The sequence below is a fragment of the Eublepharis macularius genome, chromosome 1 (genome assembly GCF_028583425.1).
Source record: "Eublepharis macularius isolate TG4126 chromosome 1, MPM_Emac_v1.0, whole genome shotgun sequence".
Classification (NCBI taxonomy): domain Eukaryota; kingdom Metazoa; phylum Chordata; class Lepidosauria; order Squamata; family Eublepharidae; genus Eublepharis; species Eublepharis macularius.
The window spans coordinates 188839454-188857905 of record NC_072790.1 but is presented as its reverse complement, the minus strand read 5'-3'; the positions used below and the strand labels follow the sequence as shown (position 1 = coordinate 188857905).

Genomic DNA, 18452 nt, shown 5'->3' with positions numbered 1-18452 from the left:
TCCAAAACTTTTAAACACTTATGAGTTGGTGAATGTGGTGAACATTTAAAAGTTTTTTTTACCATTCATACTAAGGTATGAAAAGAAGAAAGAATTCAGAAATTATTTGCTCATTTTGCAATAAGTAATTTGTAGTGGACGTATGTACCTCTGACTTTTGCATGCAGATGTGGAGATCAGATCCCTTCAGATGCAAAAGATAGTAATGTTTGCATACTATGGCTGCTTTCACACAGAGGCTTTGCTTCTATTTGGCATCCAAACTGGATTACTAAGGGGAATATTGGGGGATTTTACCCAAATCTGGTTTTTATTTATTTTATTTACTTAATTTATTTATTTCAAATTTCTATTCCACCCTCCCCGCAAGCGGGCTCAGGGCAGATAACAACATATTAAAATACAATAAAAATCCATACATATTTAAAACAGGATGGTGGGCAGTCTTCACAGGGAGGGTTAAGATTTTATACACCCCTTTTTTCAGGTTGGCAGAAGCCTAGCCTCAGCCATTTGCCTGGTGGAACAACTGTCTTGCAGGCCTGGCAGAAGGATAGTAGGTCCTGCTGAGCCCTGATTTCAGCAGACAGAGTGTTCCACCAGGTGGGAGCCAGGACCGAAAAGGCCCTGGTTCTAGTCGAGGCTAGGCGGGCATCCTTGGGACCAGGGACCACCAACAGCTATTTGTCCCCTGATCAGAGTGTCCTCTGGGGAATATATGGGGAGAGACGGTCCCGTAGATACGCTGGTCCCAGTCCACACAGGGCCTTATAGGTCAATACCAGAACCTTGAATCCAATCCGGTACTCCACTGGCAACCAATGCAGCTCGCGTAAGAACGGTGTTATATGTGCCTTATTTGGCACTCTCATAATAACATGCGCCACTGCATTTTGTACCAGCTGTAATCTCCGGGTCAGGCTCAAGGGCAGCCCCACGTAGAGCGAGTTTCAGTAATCTAGCATAGGGATGACCGTTGCTTGGATCACTGTAGTTAAGTCATGGGTTGACAGGTAAGGGACAAGTTGTCTGGTCTGCTGCAGATGGAAAAAAGAGGACCTGACAACCGCTGTGACCTGTGCCTCCATTTTCAGGGAGGCATCCAAGATCACCCCCAGGTTCTTAACCCTTGGGACTGGAACTAATGGTGCCCCATCAATGGCCAGGAGCCAGAGTCCTGAACCTAATCCCCCGTGGCTCAAGTACAGGATCTCCATCTTTGTCGGGTTCCGTTTCATCCAACTGCTTCAACCAACCAGCCACAGCTGCAAAAGCATGTTCCAGGACATCTGGGGCTGAGCCGGGGTGTTATCTGCATATTGATGACACCTAAGTCCAAAACTTCGCACCAACTTGGCAAGGGGGCACATATAGATGTTAAACAATAACGGGGAGAGTATTGCTCCCTGTAGGACCCCGCACACCAAAGGGTGGCGGGATGACAATTTCTCCCCAAGCGGCACCCTCTGTCCCCGACCATGGAGAAAAGAGACAAGCCACTGTAAGGCAGTCCCTCATATCCCCACATCGGCAAGGCAGTGAGTCAGAAGATCGTAATCGACTGTATCGAACGCTGCTGACAGATCCAATAATATCAGCACCACCGAGCTGCCTCGATCCAGATGTCTACGAAGATCGTCTGTGAGGGCGACCGGCAACGTCTCCGTCCCATGTCCCGGACAGAATCCAGACTGGAAGGGGTCAAGGGCCGAGACATCCTTCAGAAAGCCCTGCAGCTGGTTGGAGGAATATGATCTTTTGGGAAATATTGTGGTCAATGTGCTTTTACACGCTGTGTGAGATGCAAGGTGTACACATTTTAAAGTCCCACTTTGGCACTGGAGGGCTTTTTAGGCCATTACAAAATAATAAATGGCAATTGCTATATTACAATAACAAAATTATCGTTATCGACTCCCACAATATCTATATCGTCTGGATTCCCAGCTTTCATCTTTAGAAAAGTCTAGCTGTTTTTCATTGCAGTAAGGGAAAGAGTTAGGGACTTGTTTCTTTCCCATTCCAAAATCTACACACACCCCGCTGCCTCCACCCCCAGTGAGAACTAAATGCATGTTGATCACAGGGCACCTATAAAGATGACTCTTTTTAAAAGTAATAATGTGAATGACCCAATACAGACAAGAATCTCATGAAAAGCATTTGATGTCATAGTAAGTATAAGGAAAGAGGAGACTTCTCAAGCAGTACTGAGTTCATTTGAAAAAGGAGTCATGCAGGTCTCAATTTTGTTTACTATTATTGTGTAAACTAGCTTTAATATAATTTATGGTACATGACTCTGAGTAGTCAGAGAACTCTGTTTAAAGACAAACAAGCGATGCTGCCGCTGGTTTATGCCACATTTTAAGTGGCTGAAAACATGATTTCGAATGAAATTTCCCAGTTAAATTTGGTGGTTTAGTAAATATATAGGCTCAGTTCCAAAATAGTGCCAGGTTGCTTCAATGCACCCTCCAGTACTTTTTGGGCTCCCCTACTCAACCTTACCAAAAAGATAAACAAAAATTAAGCACCTTTTCAGCACCACAAACTGCAGCCCAAACCAGCATTGCCAAATATCCGTATCTTAAAAGGAGGAACAAGAGGGGGCAGTGGGGTGGGGATGCCAGTCTTCTTCTCACACATGCATGCAAGGCACATGCTCCACAGCGGGCCCCAATAACTGGCATTTCTGGTGAGACCCTAGACGTGACAGAGTCTCACCAAACATTATGTTTTTGCCAACTCCATCCCTTCCAGGTTGCACCAGAAGTGGGGGGGAAGTGGGGGGCTGGCAACTCTAGCCAAACCCAAAATCACTAAAGTACTGCATACTTCTGAAAGCACTCTTTTCATTACAACATAAATGTAATACAAATGGTTATTTCTTTTTCTACTAATTAAATTATATAATGATGCAAATCTGTCATAGCCAAGGATGCCACCTCTCCCCTTTTGTTTATTATAGACATTGGCTACATTAGGAGATAACATAAACATTTAAGAGAGTACAGTGTGGGGGGGGGGGTAAATATTTCAAAATATCATTATATGTGTATGATTCTATTCTAAATGTGCTGTTTCCTTCTGTGGAAATTAATGGTGATGCTATGCTCATTGCTCAAAGCAAGTATGTTTAGAATCAGCAGCAGTAGGATTAAGGTGGTTTCTACATGGGGGGGGGGGGCTTCTGTGGTTTCCTGTTGCAACACTGGGGCTTCCACGGTTTCCCAACAGCAGTCCCCCAAAAGCAGCCCTTCCACAGGCCAACAGAGCTTTTGCAAACTTTTCTTTAAATTGCCACTAAAATATCAATATATTTATATAATATTATGCCAATATGCATACCAGGTTCTCAAATTTCCCAACTTTAATTTTTTTTAAAAGTCTCTAATCCTGCTCATTACACAAATATTCCTTCCCCTTTATATCAGTGCAACAGAGGGGTCTAGAGACTTGCTTTTTTAAAAAATCAGGGAATTCAGAGAACCTGGATGCATATTGGTGTATTGATTTAAAAAATTTTTTAAAAACCCCAAGGTCTATACAAGTACACTTGGAAATAAAGTTCTACTGAGATCAATAGATTTTACTCCTAAATAAATATGCACCTTAATCACATATTTATAATATTCATTGCTACTGCTTCAAAACACCTGTTATTAATTGCAGATTATGCTTAAAAGCATTATTTTTAATCTCACGGGGAAAAAAAGAAGGATAACATTGTACTTGTAAAGAAAAAATCTTTTTCCAATGCTACTTTTAAAAAGTAGAAGATGTTTCTGCTGAGTGGAAATTGAACTGTATTTTTAAATTAGCTATATTGAATCTAGATACCATAATTCACCAAAGTGCACAGCTGTCTCTATTGGGGTCAGCATTTCAAAGGCGCTGAAACCTGGTTGCCCCTACTTTTCTCAATGGGAGCTGCAGGGTGCAGAGCAATTTTGAAAATCTAGCTGCTGTGTTACCAAACACCTACACAAGATAGCTGGGCATTTTTAGAAATCTAGCGGTATATTCAGGAGCTCACAAGAGAGGGATGGTGGCATTATTTGAGATTTTCAGAAGACTGACCTGGCTTAAAAATTCATGTGCTGAGAGAAAATTACATAGAATATTTATTAAAGAAAAATACTCTCTCACTTTAAAGACACATTTTCCTAAGAGACTAAAATTACTTGGGTCAGATAAAATACTAATTTATTACCAGAGAATAATGTGTCTGACTGAGAAACTGTCATGTTGATATTCTAGATAAACAACAAGAGCAAAAATTCAGCTTACTTCTGCACTGCAGCGCAATGGGATTAAATGCTGGTGGGAAACTGGCAATTCTTCAAACAGATATACATTAATACTTACCTGTATATGTCCTCTCTTTTTCCCAGAAAAAAATTAAAATTGTATACATGTGCAAGAAATTAAAACACCAAAAAAAAAAACACGATTGTTTTAAAGATTACAAAACAAACCATTCTCTTTATAAACATGCAACACATAATTATTTAAAACTTCCTATTATTAATCACCTATTATTAATCATAGATTATGCTTAAAAGCATTTTTCTTGTCTCTCAGAAAGAAAGAAAAAATAGGGCAACATTACACTTAATGCCACTTCCAAAATTAATGAAATCAATAATTTCAACCTTATTTCTCAATGTGGTACTGGAAGACAGTTTTAGGGATACCACAGATGACCAAAAAGATAGTTAAGTGGGTTTTAGATCAAATCAGGCTAAGATGATGAAACTGACACTATCATACTTTGGTTACATCATGAAAATACAAGACACACTGGAAAAGAGCCAGTTTGGGGTAGTACCAGTTTGGTGTAATTGTTAAGAGTGAGGGACTCTAATCTGGAGAACTGGGTTTGATTCCCCACTCCTCTGCTCGAACCCAGGTGGGTGACCTTGGGTCAGTCACAGCTTCTAGGAGCTCTCTCAGCCCCACCCACCTCACAGAGTTTTGTTGTGTGGGGATAATAATAACATACTTTGTAAACCAGGATGCCAGGAAAAGTTGAAGGCAGTAGGAAAAGAAGACCGAAAATGAGATGGCTTGATTGAATAAAGGAAGTCATCATGGCCTTCCATTTGCAAGACTTGAGCAAGGCTGGCAATGACAGCACATTTTGGAGGTCATTAATTCATAATATAGCTGCCCTATGCCAGGCCACCTTTTTCTATTTCGGATATTTCTACCTTCTCATTTTTTAAACAGATTTGACCCCTTTGAATAACACTCGTTTGGCTCTTAACTTTTGGAAGGCATATGTTATACCACTGTTCTTTCTAATACAACAGTATAGTTACTTATAGGTTTAAAATCTCTCTACAAAACAGAAAACCTCTAAGTTTGAATTATTACTATGATGACAATCATAGTACTATGAATTATTACTATGATGACAATGATGACAAGCACACTACAATGGCATCTTAACAAATATACAGTATTTCTAAACTGCCGGCAACGTAACTTAGGCTGTGAAAATATAGAAGACAGTCCATGCCATAAAGGGTTTCTTAATCTAGATCATCCATGAGAAACAGCAGGAAAAAAAGAGGAGGAATAGAGCGTAAGAGAGGTTACTTTCATCTCTGCGGCAACTGAGTCAAGCCATTTTCACAGCCCCTTTGGACAGTGTTTAGTAAACAGGGCGTGTGTGGTGATCGAGTGTTTCTATTTGACTGTCCTTGTAAAAGCAAGGCAGGGGTTCTGTTTTTAGTGCACACTTCGGGTCAGTGCTAATCCTGTTTTATGTTGTTCACACCTGCTGCTGACCAGCAGCCTGCTGATCATTTATGGTTTGTGCTGCTGCAAGTGAATCCCAACTAACCCCGACAGTCAACAAAAGCTACTCTGCTGAACCAAAAACAAAAGGAAACCCCAGTTCAACAACTTTCTAAAGCAGCCTGCCTTATACACATATATGTAATAGAATGTAAAAAGTTTGCTCAAAATACTACTCACCGTTGCTGTGAAGATAACTTCTACAAAATACATTCAGCACAAAGTCTTTGATCCTATTCTGCATGAGAAATTTGATCCACTTTCATGATAATTTTCTTAAGGCCAATTATATCTGACTCAAATCTATAAATTCTGGTTGTTCTTTGCTATGGTTTCAATTTTAAAAAGAATGGCATTGAAATATATTGTGGTTTTACATGGCATTTGCCCTGCTGTAAATATACAAACCCCACATACAATCAACATCATTCTCAACATCATTTGGATCAATGTTGATGTTTAAAGTATAGGGAAAATATACACAATGTTCTCTGAGCCTGGTTCTATATGTTTCCAAACAGGTATTATAAATGACAAGTCTTGCCACCCACTCATAAGCCAAGTTTCACACAGCTTTTAAATTCAAGCATGGAAATCAACATTAAACACCACTGTCTGACTGTCATGCTCAACATCTCTCAAATTCTATTATTGTCCATACCACATTAGCAACAGCTACTGAAAACTAGACATCATCCACTTACCAGACAAGTAAAATGCGGGAGAGAGGGGTGCCCTGGGTAAAACCAATCTTTAGCATGCAATTTTTTTTCTGTAGTTGGCAAGTAGGTCAATTACTTGTGTTCTACCGTGCTGCAATGCTTTGGTAGGCAGTATCCAAGTATTATTTTAACTCCACCCTCTCCATGTTCTTTCTGTCTGGCAGACAGCCCACGTTGTATGGTCCTAGTTATCTACTGCCAATAATACATGCTGAAGGCCTACCGTTGCGCCTACTCTGTGTCAACAATTGCATATCAAGCATCTAATTTTCAACACACTTTTCAGATGTTTTGCATATTAATACTGCAATAACAGGGATTATTACACCTTACTTGCACATGGTTCCATTTCCTTGAGGTGGCTGACCACCAACTTCACAAATGACTGATGAGTTCCATACAGCAATACAGACTGAAGCTAGTGTCACCATCAGGAGCCATGTAAACCCATTATTGTAGTCTGCACAAAGGGCAGAAAAGTGTCTGTCTGCACAGTCTCCTTCCAAGACACACTGCTGCAGCAGAGGGAACAGAGAAGCCTTAACCTACTTCCTATCCCATGGCCTTATCTATAGCCAACTGAAAGCGCCAACTTATTCAAATTCTACTAGCAGATTGCAATCTGCCAAGAGATGAAAAATAAAATCATCATGATTTCAGAAGGCACTAATGGACCCAATACACACCTGAAAATCTTTCCTGTATCTACTGAGATTGCTGTTTAGAATTTAGTCCTGAATTCATCACCACCGTTTGCAACTTCCTATTGTAAGGAAAAATCAAAGAACTAAAAGAAAAGGCTTTTCAAAAACTCCAAAAGTTCAGTATTTCAAAACAGCCAAATCATATTATGATACAATAGACAAGATTGCATCGGTACAAATTTTACCTATGTTGCCATGTAGTAACTTACTGATCATGTTATTTGTGCATCAGTACAATATTGTTGATTCTCAAGCTATGAAAGAAAATAGCCATGTGCCCCTGATGTCTTCAAGCACTGCTTCCAAGTACACTTGCTTCAGGATAACTTGAGACTACTTTATTTTGATTGCAGTGTTTTCCCCAGGCAGAGAATTTTATTTCAGTTTGAATCTTTAAACCATTACATTTTCAGTGATGCATTTTTATATTTACAGTTGACATCTTCACAGAAGAGTGGAACCTCTGAGCAAACGCTCTAAAGCATGAAGTTTGCCTCAAGTAAGTACTTAAATTATTTTGCACCCAAATGGAACCAGTTGTTTTTAGCTAAAATTTGATAAACCTTAAAACTGAAGACCTTACATTAAATGAAGGTCTCAGTTTGTGAAAATAAACTTGCCAATGAAATATATATTTCCCCATACAAAAAGCCTATTGAAACTAGAACAGCTGAAGCGGTTTATTAGCTGTCAACATTTTGCTCTTAAAGTTCCCGTCTCCGTTAAAGGTACAAAACAAGGGTGCCTTGATTAATCAAACAGCATCGACAGAAGTGGATAACCGTGATCACACTAGAATAAATCAATAAAAATCCCAAATCAATCTATTTGTTGCTTGCAAAGCCATTTATCAGCTGGAATACATTAAAATTAATTGCATCCATGAAGAGAAATATAGCATTAGACTATGTTGTTGGAACAAACACAAAATACCTAAATTTCACCTTGTTTGTTTTCCTCCAACGTTAGTTGGTTTTTAAAATTAATTTTGTAGAAAGAATTTAACTCTGGGATCTGTTGCTCCACTTAAACTGATGCCTGTTGGCCTTCTCTAGGCTTGTGCAGCTAGACTTTTTAAATATGGCATGCTGAAGTGTTTTCTCCATCTTAACAAGTTGTCTGTATGCTTATCTTTTATTGTGTATAAAGTTTAAATTACAATAGAAATATAGTGTTAAAACAGAAACAAACAGCCAAAAAAATGGCAATATAGGGTCAGGGGATTTGCCAAACATTCAGGAGTTTTAGTTTTAAATGATAGTGGTAACAATTGAATTTCAGGTCTCAAATAATAATTTAAAAACATAGTAAATCTGTCGAAGTGTGAAGTAAATGCTCCCTTTTTAAGGTTAGCACGTGCATTTAACAGAATGGAAAATAAAAATGCTGAAAACTTCCAAAGAGCACTTGAAATAGATGTAGTCCACTTATCAAAAGAGCTGTATTTGTTGCCAAGGGCTCCTTTCTCAACGAATTCACCTGCACTTTAGTCAAGGTAACAAGTCCTCCCCTTCATTACTGCATACTCACAAGCACCCTGCTATTCAATTTAAATGGAAAAAAGGCATGACATGTCTAAAACATTTACTTTTGCTAATGTAAAAGTGTTGGCATTTTGCTCCGCTCCTGATAAGCTGGTGCCAGTGGAAGTGATTATTCTTTTCTTATTCAAAGCATATCAGCAGTCGAAAGCACTCTCAATCTTATCAGGTGTATGAACAGCACATTTACTGAAAACAGTTTGTCCAGCTTCTCTCTCTTTCTGCCAGGCTATCAGATAAATCCAACTAACTAACTGTATTTACACACAATCAAACATAAACTGTATCTTCGAAGAACTGCTGACTGATTTCAACATGCCACAGGTTTGCTGCTCAATATTAGTGACACAAAAATGCCAGCAGCATGTAACTACAACCAGTAGGAGACCACTATAAAAACAAAACCTTGACATACAAAATGGAACATGGGTGGCAGAAAGGTAACAACAGGACAAAACTGAGAACATTTCTGATGCAAAAAAATTCACAAAAATTGACATCCCAATAACTTCATGGTACAAGAGCTTTCTAGGAGTTTACACATCTCTCTCAACATGTCACTTTTCATTACTCCCTTGGCTTTCCAAACTTCCTTAAAGTAATCTTTTTGATCGGTGATTAATAATTTTTGAAAGCAACTACTTACAATGTGGGGAGTTAAAATCTCTTAAAAGGCATGTTAAATTTTACAATTAATTACACAATCATTGCCTTACAGATATTTTTGTGTGTGAATGCACTCTCTCCTTCCCCCACTGACTTGTTTTGCTGAATACCTCTTAGAGAATGAAAAAGGGCAGGCATGTGTGACCACCTGAGCCCATCTTGCGATTCAGCCTCCACACTAGGAACAGAACGAGCCATCCTCTAGATTTGTAGGAAAACAATGAGATGAATTAAGCCAAGTGTGCTCTGCTGTGTAATTTAGCCGATTGTTGCTTCTCCATCTGTGAAGCCATGGTCCTCATGATTGATGGGACAGGTGTCACTCATACTAATGTAAACCATAGCCGTGGATGTTCAGCTCTTGCTAATATGACTGAACTCCCACTGTAGAGACTACCAGCACCTGCTGTAGACAACCAACCTCTAATACAAGAATGATTGGGTCTGGTAGCTTTTCTTTAGTTACTGGTAGTTCTAATGTCCAATGCTACTGCTTCTGGGAACCCCTAGGTTTTTTTTAAAAAAATGGAGTTTTGTGCCATGTCAGAACATTTGATTATCACACTAAGTAGACGGCTGTTATGAGGGTTCTTTACACTGACAGAACAATTTTTAATAGAAGCTATATTTCATTAAATGTTATGCCAGGAAAGATTTTCTTGAAACACGAAATCTGCCCAGTGTTCATTTTCATTCATTACATTTATTTGAACATTGATATTTGCTACATCTCAGAATCAATTAGAATTACCTTGCACAGTTTTTTTCAAATATACTGTATTTACTCAAAAAGAAGACAACCCCAAGTGTAAGATAGATGACCTCCCCAAATGTTATACACATACAATTACTGAACACAACTGTAACTTGTATGTAAATGTAAGATGAACGCCCCTCTTTTTTGATGAAATATTTGGGGGTGGGGGACCTAGTCTTGCATTTGAGTAAACAGTAATCTACTTAATGTTTTATTTTTTTGCAGACTTTGCTTAATTTTATGTAAACAAAGCAAATTATGTACACGTTGGGTCACTAACCAAGATGGACCAAGCTTGCAAAAATGAATTCCTCTGGCGTATTTTGGATATAATACCCTTTTCAACTTTCATCACCAGGGAATATTTGAGAAAGAAACAGAAAGTCTCACTTCTGGTTCAAAATAAAACCTACAACAAACACCAAGACATTATGAAGCATAGAAACATTTTAGAAACAAGAAAAAGAGACAATCCTGTGCACATATGTAAAGGTCAATCTTTGCTTTCTGACACCTTCTCTATAAACATAGTGTTATTTTAAATAGCACTTTGAAAACGCTTGACAACCATGCTGTATTAGCTATTGTAATATACAAAAATGCAAGGAAAATATTTAAAAGAAGCGGGAAGAGTTGAGTCCTCCCCAAAACCAACCGTATTTGTATCCAACTATGAGGGAAGAAGGGAATAACAATCTAGGAATAAAAGCAAAGAGCATATAACAAGATATATTCTTCCTCCCACCCTATGTTTTAATCTACTTCCCTCTTTATATGGGCAGGAATGCTGGGTATTATCAAATTAATTTCATGTGGCTTTTCTCCATTATATTTGCTAGTGTCTGTACATCTTTATGCTTTAAGGAGGTAGAGTTTGAATTTCAGATGTTGAGTTTCTGGATGGTTCTGTTTACATTTTGTTACAGAGACTGAAAACCAGCATCAGTACACTGGCAACGTGTTCTCTTCTAACTAGCCACAGCCATCAGTCTCTGATCACACTTATTAAAATCTCTTTGTAGCCCACGCAACATCTTGCGACAGCTTGACCAGTTGTTTAAGGAAAGGGTCTGTGACACAGCAAAGCTAAATCGACACATCTGTGATACTTCTGATGCCCCTCAGCATGGCTAATATTAATTTGTTTTCTTTGGCTAGGTAAGTGCTGCCAAAACATATTACATATGGTATGTAGTTCCAATCAAAGTGATGAAAAGGAGATGTGCACTTTTGTCTCATGTAAAACAACATGAAAAGACACAAAGGCATAAGTGAAATCAGTCAGCTTGCAAACCAATATTGGTGAGAGAGACCTACATGGATTTTAATATTTACTTCCATTTGGACTTTAAAGCCAGGTCCATCAGACTTCAATGGCTTGAATCCAAACATCTCTTGCCCAGGGAGAAGACTAACCTGTGGGTTTTTCAGATTTCTTCTTCCCCAGATTGCAACCTTCCCCTAAACCCACCAAAAACCAGCTCCAGATAATTTAGGGACCTCCCAAAGGGACTTTTGGGGGTGGTATGGAAGACAATGGGAGAGGGGAATGATTCCCCTCTGCACACAAGCAGTGTGCATTCTAACTCATGCAGCAATATCTTTGGATCTAAATTTACTTTCCATGTATGCATTCTTATGGAAGGAGCCCTAACAGGCTAATTTCCATGTTCTCTTCCTTAGCTTTATAGTTATTAAGGACAATATCCTTATTTTCAATTATATTTTTTTTAAAAACTCAGACTATATTGGCATGCAGAGCAATGAACTGATATTATATTGTTCACCACCTTGAGGACCCAATTCTTGGTGTGGAAAGGTGGCATATAACTATTTTAAATAAAATAAATAAATATTTCTATATGCATAAGTAAACATGCAGAATTCAACAAAATAATAATATACAGGTTGATTTGTTGGAAGGATGAGGAAAACTGCTGATAAAATATAATCCCAGAACACCAATTCAGTGCAGTACAATGACAGTTACACTCACAGAGAAATTAAGCCAGAGTCCAGTATCAAACATAATATAAGGTTTGGGGAGTTAGAGCTCACTTCATCAGATCTCACAGAAACAGAGGGGGAAAGTGCACACATATATTTCTAACTGGAGAATGTGGTAGAAACAAGTGTACATTTTTAGCAGAATAGCTATTTTTTTTCATTTTACAACCATAGCTTTCAATGCAGTTTTAATGTCTCTACCCCCAAACCTTATATAACATACATATTAATTATATATAAACCAATTAGTGGTGGGATAAAATCAAATGTCTTGGGAGGGGATGAAATTGCAGGTAAAACATTTTATCTCCAGAAAGAAATGAAGATAACTTTTTTTTAAAAAAAATAGATGAACGTATTTGCTAGTACTAACTGAAAGGAATAAGCATTTCACATCTATGAAGGAATAAACTCACACTGATGGCACAAATTCTACATGTACATGAGCAAATATTGCTATCTTAAGCTTAATAATTCACATCACATTAAAATAAATGGGATAGATCTATGAATTTTTTTAAATTCTAGCCGTTTATGAAAGGATTAGATTTCAGTCATAGTTAGTTATTGTGCAAAAATGTCACGATTCCTTAAAGAATTAAAAAATGTTATGCTTCCTGATTTATTTTATCTTATTATAAAATTTTGAGGACCTGGAAGGAAATTCTGTGAAGAATTTTTATTTGACATTCCAAGGAGGTCCAAGTTCAACACAAAATATTAAGAACAGAAGAGCAAAGGTATGCGCATTCTGTGAGTTTAACAGCCTATGTCTACAATGAAATAGATTTGCAATGTTATTCTTAGAGAATTATACTTCGTATTAAATTAATCCTGTCATAAAACTGTATTTTAAAATGCAAACAAAAATCACAACTCTTATAACTGATGAATGCAGAAATCCATACAACTATATTATAGTATCTTCTGCTGTATATGGACGTGAAAATGACAGCAAGCTGGAATATGTATTCAAAAGAAATGCATGAGTGAATGTAAAAGAAATTCAATGAAAGCTGGTATTTATATTGCTATTTATCTTCTTTCTTTAAGGTTATCAGAATAAAGGCAACCGAAAAGTTAAGAAAAATGTTTACAGACAAATACTCTATCTGCTATATGAATGATTACAATACATTTAATATATATTGTTCATGCATGAGGTACATACACATATGTAGCCACTATTGGCAGGAATAAAAAAAACATAGAATTGTTTTATGTAAATGTAAATAAACTCCAATCATTCTCAACCAAGATGTCAAGTTTTTTAAAAAGGCAACACTCCCCCCCCACACACACACACACTCTGGGCCACAGAAACAAACACAAAAAAACCATGGAGAACATGTAAAATGAGGATGTCAGGTTACCAGAGACTGCTGGTTGTCATTCCAGCACTATCAAACATATACACATGAGTATGATTGGAGACAGAGAAGCTAAATATTTCACTGTCAGAGCATGTCGAGAAGTGCAATTCATTTCCCTCTCATGTGCTTTAAGACAATGACAATTTAATACAAGGCCAGTGGATGTAAAAGAGATAAAAACCAAACCAGCCCAGCATAATCACAGATTTCCTCATGAGAGCTTTCTAGGGCTAGAGAAGCACTAGGTAGAGATAAACATTTTATTAACCTCCCCCTCCCATATATGTATTTTGAAGCACAGACTAAAGCATAAGCAAACAACCTAGTTGCTTTAAACTTCAGAGGGATGTATGCTGGCTCATTTTACCACAAGTTGCTTATTGCTTATGTTCAGTACTCAGGCATCTTACTGACTTGCAGCAGGCTAACCAGAATATGTATAAAGGGGCAAGGGTTTAAAGAGTGCCAATAAATACTGGTGTTGTTCATTTCTATTTGTTTTTGCAATGAGACCAAAGCCAAAAGGTCACTGTGCATCAGAAATAGTCAATACCAGGAAGTTTGCCAGCTATTAAAAATTAGAATAAAACATCAGATTTTTACACTGTAATGTTGTATACACTGCTAGGCTCAGCTTTAAAGGAGAGGCTTCCAGAATTGTTTAAAAAAATAACCACAGACAAGTTACCTTTGGTGTTTGATGTATAGCATCATGTATTTTAAAATTAATTGCAAAAGTGGGGCTTGGCTAATGAGGTGGTCCTTATCTTTCCTCAGCAGTCCAAGCGGAAGTATTTTTTTGCCTGTGGGCTTAATATGCTTTTCCTTTCTTTAAATACCCAAAGTGATACCCAAAGTAACTTCAAACCCAATGAAAAATAATAGAATTCATCTCCTAAACTGTCATAAAAAAGCTACAGAAGATGAAACTTAATTACATTTTAATTTTTTTGAACGATAAAATATAAGACCTTTCTCCACTCAAAGTTAACATTCTTGTTGTTTAAAGAAACTGATAACTGTGTTACTATAATTCAGAGAAGTCAGTTTATTCTACACCTTTTAAAATACAGAAATATCTTAAGCTAAGGCAGCTTTAAATGGGACAGCAAGTGGAGAGGGTAGCGAAAATGGGGGGGGGGAATGATCATCCATTCAAGAGAATTAATGGATATTCGCAAGGGCTTTGCTAATAATGCAGGTTAATTACTGCTGCAACAAACCAGGCTCAGTAAATAAAAGAGCAGAACCATAAACACATTAAAATGAGCAACCATCACTAAAAAAGGGGTCAGGCCCTGCAAATAAAAAGCTACCATCCAGTCATTTCAGCATCCGATCTTTACACAGTCTGTCAGCTTTAAAAACCTGCAGAAAAGGTGTATGAACAACAAAAATCCAAACAGGGAAAATACTGAGGGAGGCAGGAAATTGCATAACAAGGCCCATTTGGGTATACATGCAAGGAATTAATATGAAAAACAATCCATTAATTCCTGTTTTTTCATGCTTACATCGTATGCATTTAGGTTAGGGAGATAGCACACTTTAGTTTTGTCATGCATGGTTCTCTATCACAAACGCGCGCGCACACACGCACACACTTACCTACAGATATTTATGGGACAACCATCACTTCCATTATATAGGGAGACTTCACACCAAAGAGACTAACCTTTGCCAGACCAGGAGTCTGTTTCCCCCCAGTCAGTCAGCTACCCCTCCCACACTTCAAATACTGCACATATTTGGAAATCAAATTTTATTGGAAATAAAAGCTATGATCTAAAGAAAAAAAAGGGGGGGGAATAGAAAACAGATGAGGATCCCTAGCTATGTAATGAACATTAATAAAGATGAAGAAATAGTAGATTCCAAAAAACAGCTCTCAAACACAATAATGTTATTGAAATTATATATTGTGAAATAGATGTAGCACAAGTTTCTTTTTTCTCCCAATTTCTTACATAAATGTTCATAAATGAAATTTCAGCCATCCATCTTAAGTTTCTTGGCATCTTTACATTTCTCTCATGTACAGTAAAACATGGGGGTGGGAGTGTTGTTAAATAACGTGTACATTATTTCTTTCTCATTTCAGCCCTGTTGCATTTTAATAGGGAAAGCATGAAAGAGATTGAGGGTTCAAATTCTTGAAGTGGACTGAGCCACAAAAGGAAATACACACAGCGCTCAGAAGGTATCTGAAGTCACAATTCTATTTGCCGTTCTATGGCCGGCATTCAGAGATCATGTTTAAATTTACTAATCTAGCCCCCACCCTCTCTTTTTTGGAGTGTTTCAATTGCCTTCCCTTCTTCCAACAGCTGTGACAACTGTTAAAACAGTCAGTAAAATTAAGTCCGCTCTATAATCCTTTAGTCAATGTTACATTTTAATCAGAGGTTGGAGGAGATTTCATATTATGAGCACACTGTTTCATTTAGAATGATTAAATTGAGACACATATGCCTAAATAAGCAAAAATATTTATTGCATCTGTTTGGTTATTAACTGGTATTGGAAATTATTAGCATTACAGTTTCACTGAAAAGGCAAAAGCACGAGCTGCAGCTGGCTATAAGTTTTTGCATTCTTTAACATGAGCTACCTAGACATCAATGAGTACCTAGTAATGGTCAGGTGGAGGTCTGTGTGTTGTTCCCCAAATGTCCTGTCAATCTTTAGTTTCATGCTCTCCCCTGACACACTGGCATAAAGTGGAAACTCTAGAAATCTAATAATGTGTTACTTTGATCTCATCCCATAACTGCCTTCATAGTTCTGTGTGCATCAAATGTCAAAAAAACAAAAACACAATTACTAGCAATATTAATAGCATGTAAGGCTCTGTGGTTTATTAATTGAGACACAGAGAGAGATGTGTTGCTGGCTATTAGATAGTTCTGCCTGTCCACTGAACCACAGATCCATCCAACCACACATCCGGAAGACTTTTAGCAGAGGTAAGGGGGGAGGGAGATAAGTGTGTGGGTGTGTTGTGTGGCGGGGGGGGGAGAGAGAAGGGGGAATAGTTTCTACCTTCCACCGGAGCCAAAAAAGCACATGTCCTGATTTCATTTAAATGCATCTACTTTAAGAGGCTTATCAAAACTAATCATTCAAATTAGCTCTAAGAAGGTAAATTCAAGAAAGCTCCTTAAAAAAAGAACATCTTCCTAACTTTAGAATCCCTCCCCTGCCACGTCCCCCACCAACGACTGCCTCCCATTTCAACTTGGAGCATTGACAATTGCACTTATTCACAGATTAAGAGAGTTTAGACCACAGTGTATATAAACTTACTGAGTACGGCTCTATAAACTCTCTCTCAGTGAGTGTGCTACTACTGTTTATTTACTTTCTTCTGCAGGTGAACTAGAAATGCAGCTACTTATCCCCTCCCTGCCCTCACACACCAGATACCAATTTCCCATCGGTAAGCTTTTTATTGCCTATATTGTTTTTCAGCATCCTGGCACTTTTTATATCAGACTTAATTGCATATAGCCATTGTAACATGCAGACACTAAGGACAGCTAGTGGGCATATACCCACAATACACTGTCACTTCCTTGTACAGTGACAGCACGGTACAGTCTGTTTAGGACTCTTTAAGATGAATCAATGACAGCTTCTACATTGCATGCTTACTCAGTCCAAGATTAAGTTTACAACCTGCTTAAGTTCTAGAGAGCTTAATTTGTTTGTAGATCCCTCCCCCAATTCCCCCCCCCCCGCAACCCGGTCGCTTGTAGAGGCTCTTAAAGAATATGCATTGAACTATATGACATTTACACTAAATGTACTGTACAGATGCATTTTTATAAAATAATACTTTACTGTGTGGGATAAATAAATAACAAATAATAAGAAAAGATTTGTAAACGGCTGGGTGCCTCTAAATCAGCAGGACAGACAGACAGACAGACAGACAGACATGCTGAAAAAGTGCAATAACCCGGTCCCCATTTAATAGACTGATTTGCTAGTAAATGAATGGAACGTTACGACAGACAATTACAGCGCACTGCCCTTAAAGTGGGATGAAACAGTTGGGCTGTTCTTTCAGCTAACTGTGCATGGTAAGAAATTTCAGGAAAAAATCCAAATATGTATCGGGATGCAAACGTCCAAATCTAAATCCTGTTTGAGAATATATTCTCCTCAAACTCTCTTTCCGGGGGAGGGGGGAGAAAATGTGCTTTCTGAAAGGTCTATTTTAACAATTCACTCTGCATTTGTGCCAAGTGTCTATTCTTAGTACCTGAATAAGAAGTGACTGTCACTCACACAGCTGTTTTACTGACAGTCACACCGCTCCGTCTCAAAGGTAACATTGTAGGAAGAGAACAATTCTCCACTTATTGAATTAGCAGATAAAGCAGAGCACAAAAAGAGACAAGGCGGACACAAACAGCCCCCAGTCATGCAAACAGAAGTCCGAAGGCATTACCCGGCTTCGCCCCCGCCCCCATTAAAACATTAAGTGGAGGAAAGGAAAGGAAAGGGGGTGGGGGGGGGAAAGAAGAAAGGTACCTACTCTTCTTCGTAGTGCAAGGAAAAAGACTCAGGAAGGCAAAGTTCTACCGAATCCATGTGCGCTCGGCAACCATTATTTGTGCACCCCAGCTATAAATCAAAGTTTCCTTGACAGAGCACAGTGCAATTAACACAGACGTTCTCCTGGTGACAAGCCTATAGGCGCAGCCAGTTGGGACCCAAAGCTCTCACACTCTCCTAATCAAGGACTTAAAAGCCCCGATTGGAGCTTATAAATATGAAGTAGGGCTTTACATATGCAGTCCCACCGGCCCAGGCAGAAGCCGGATTGGTAGGGCGGCAACCAATCAGCGCCGGAGCGGACAGAGGCT

The 18452-nt window shown here is 38.3% G+C and overlaps 1 protein-coding gene across 1 annotated transcript in view; it reads right to left on the bottom strand.

Moving 5' to 3' along the window:
• ESRRG (estrogen related receptor gamma) overlaps positions 1–18185 on the bottom strand; it is a 273255-nt gene extending 255070 nt beyond the window's left edge. The window contains exon 1 of the mRNA XM_054997021.1: positions 18122–18185. Coding sequence (XP_054852996.1) covers positions 18122–18177 — 56 coding nt within the window. The 5' untranslated portion in view covers positions 18178–18185. The remainder of the gene's footprint in view (positions 1–18121) is intronic.
• Between the last annotated feature and the right edge of the window lie 267 nt (positions 18186–18452).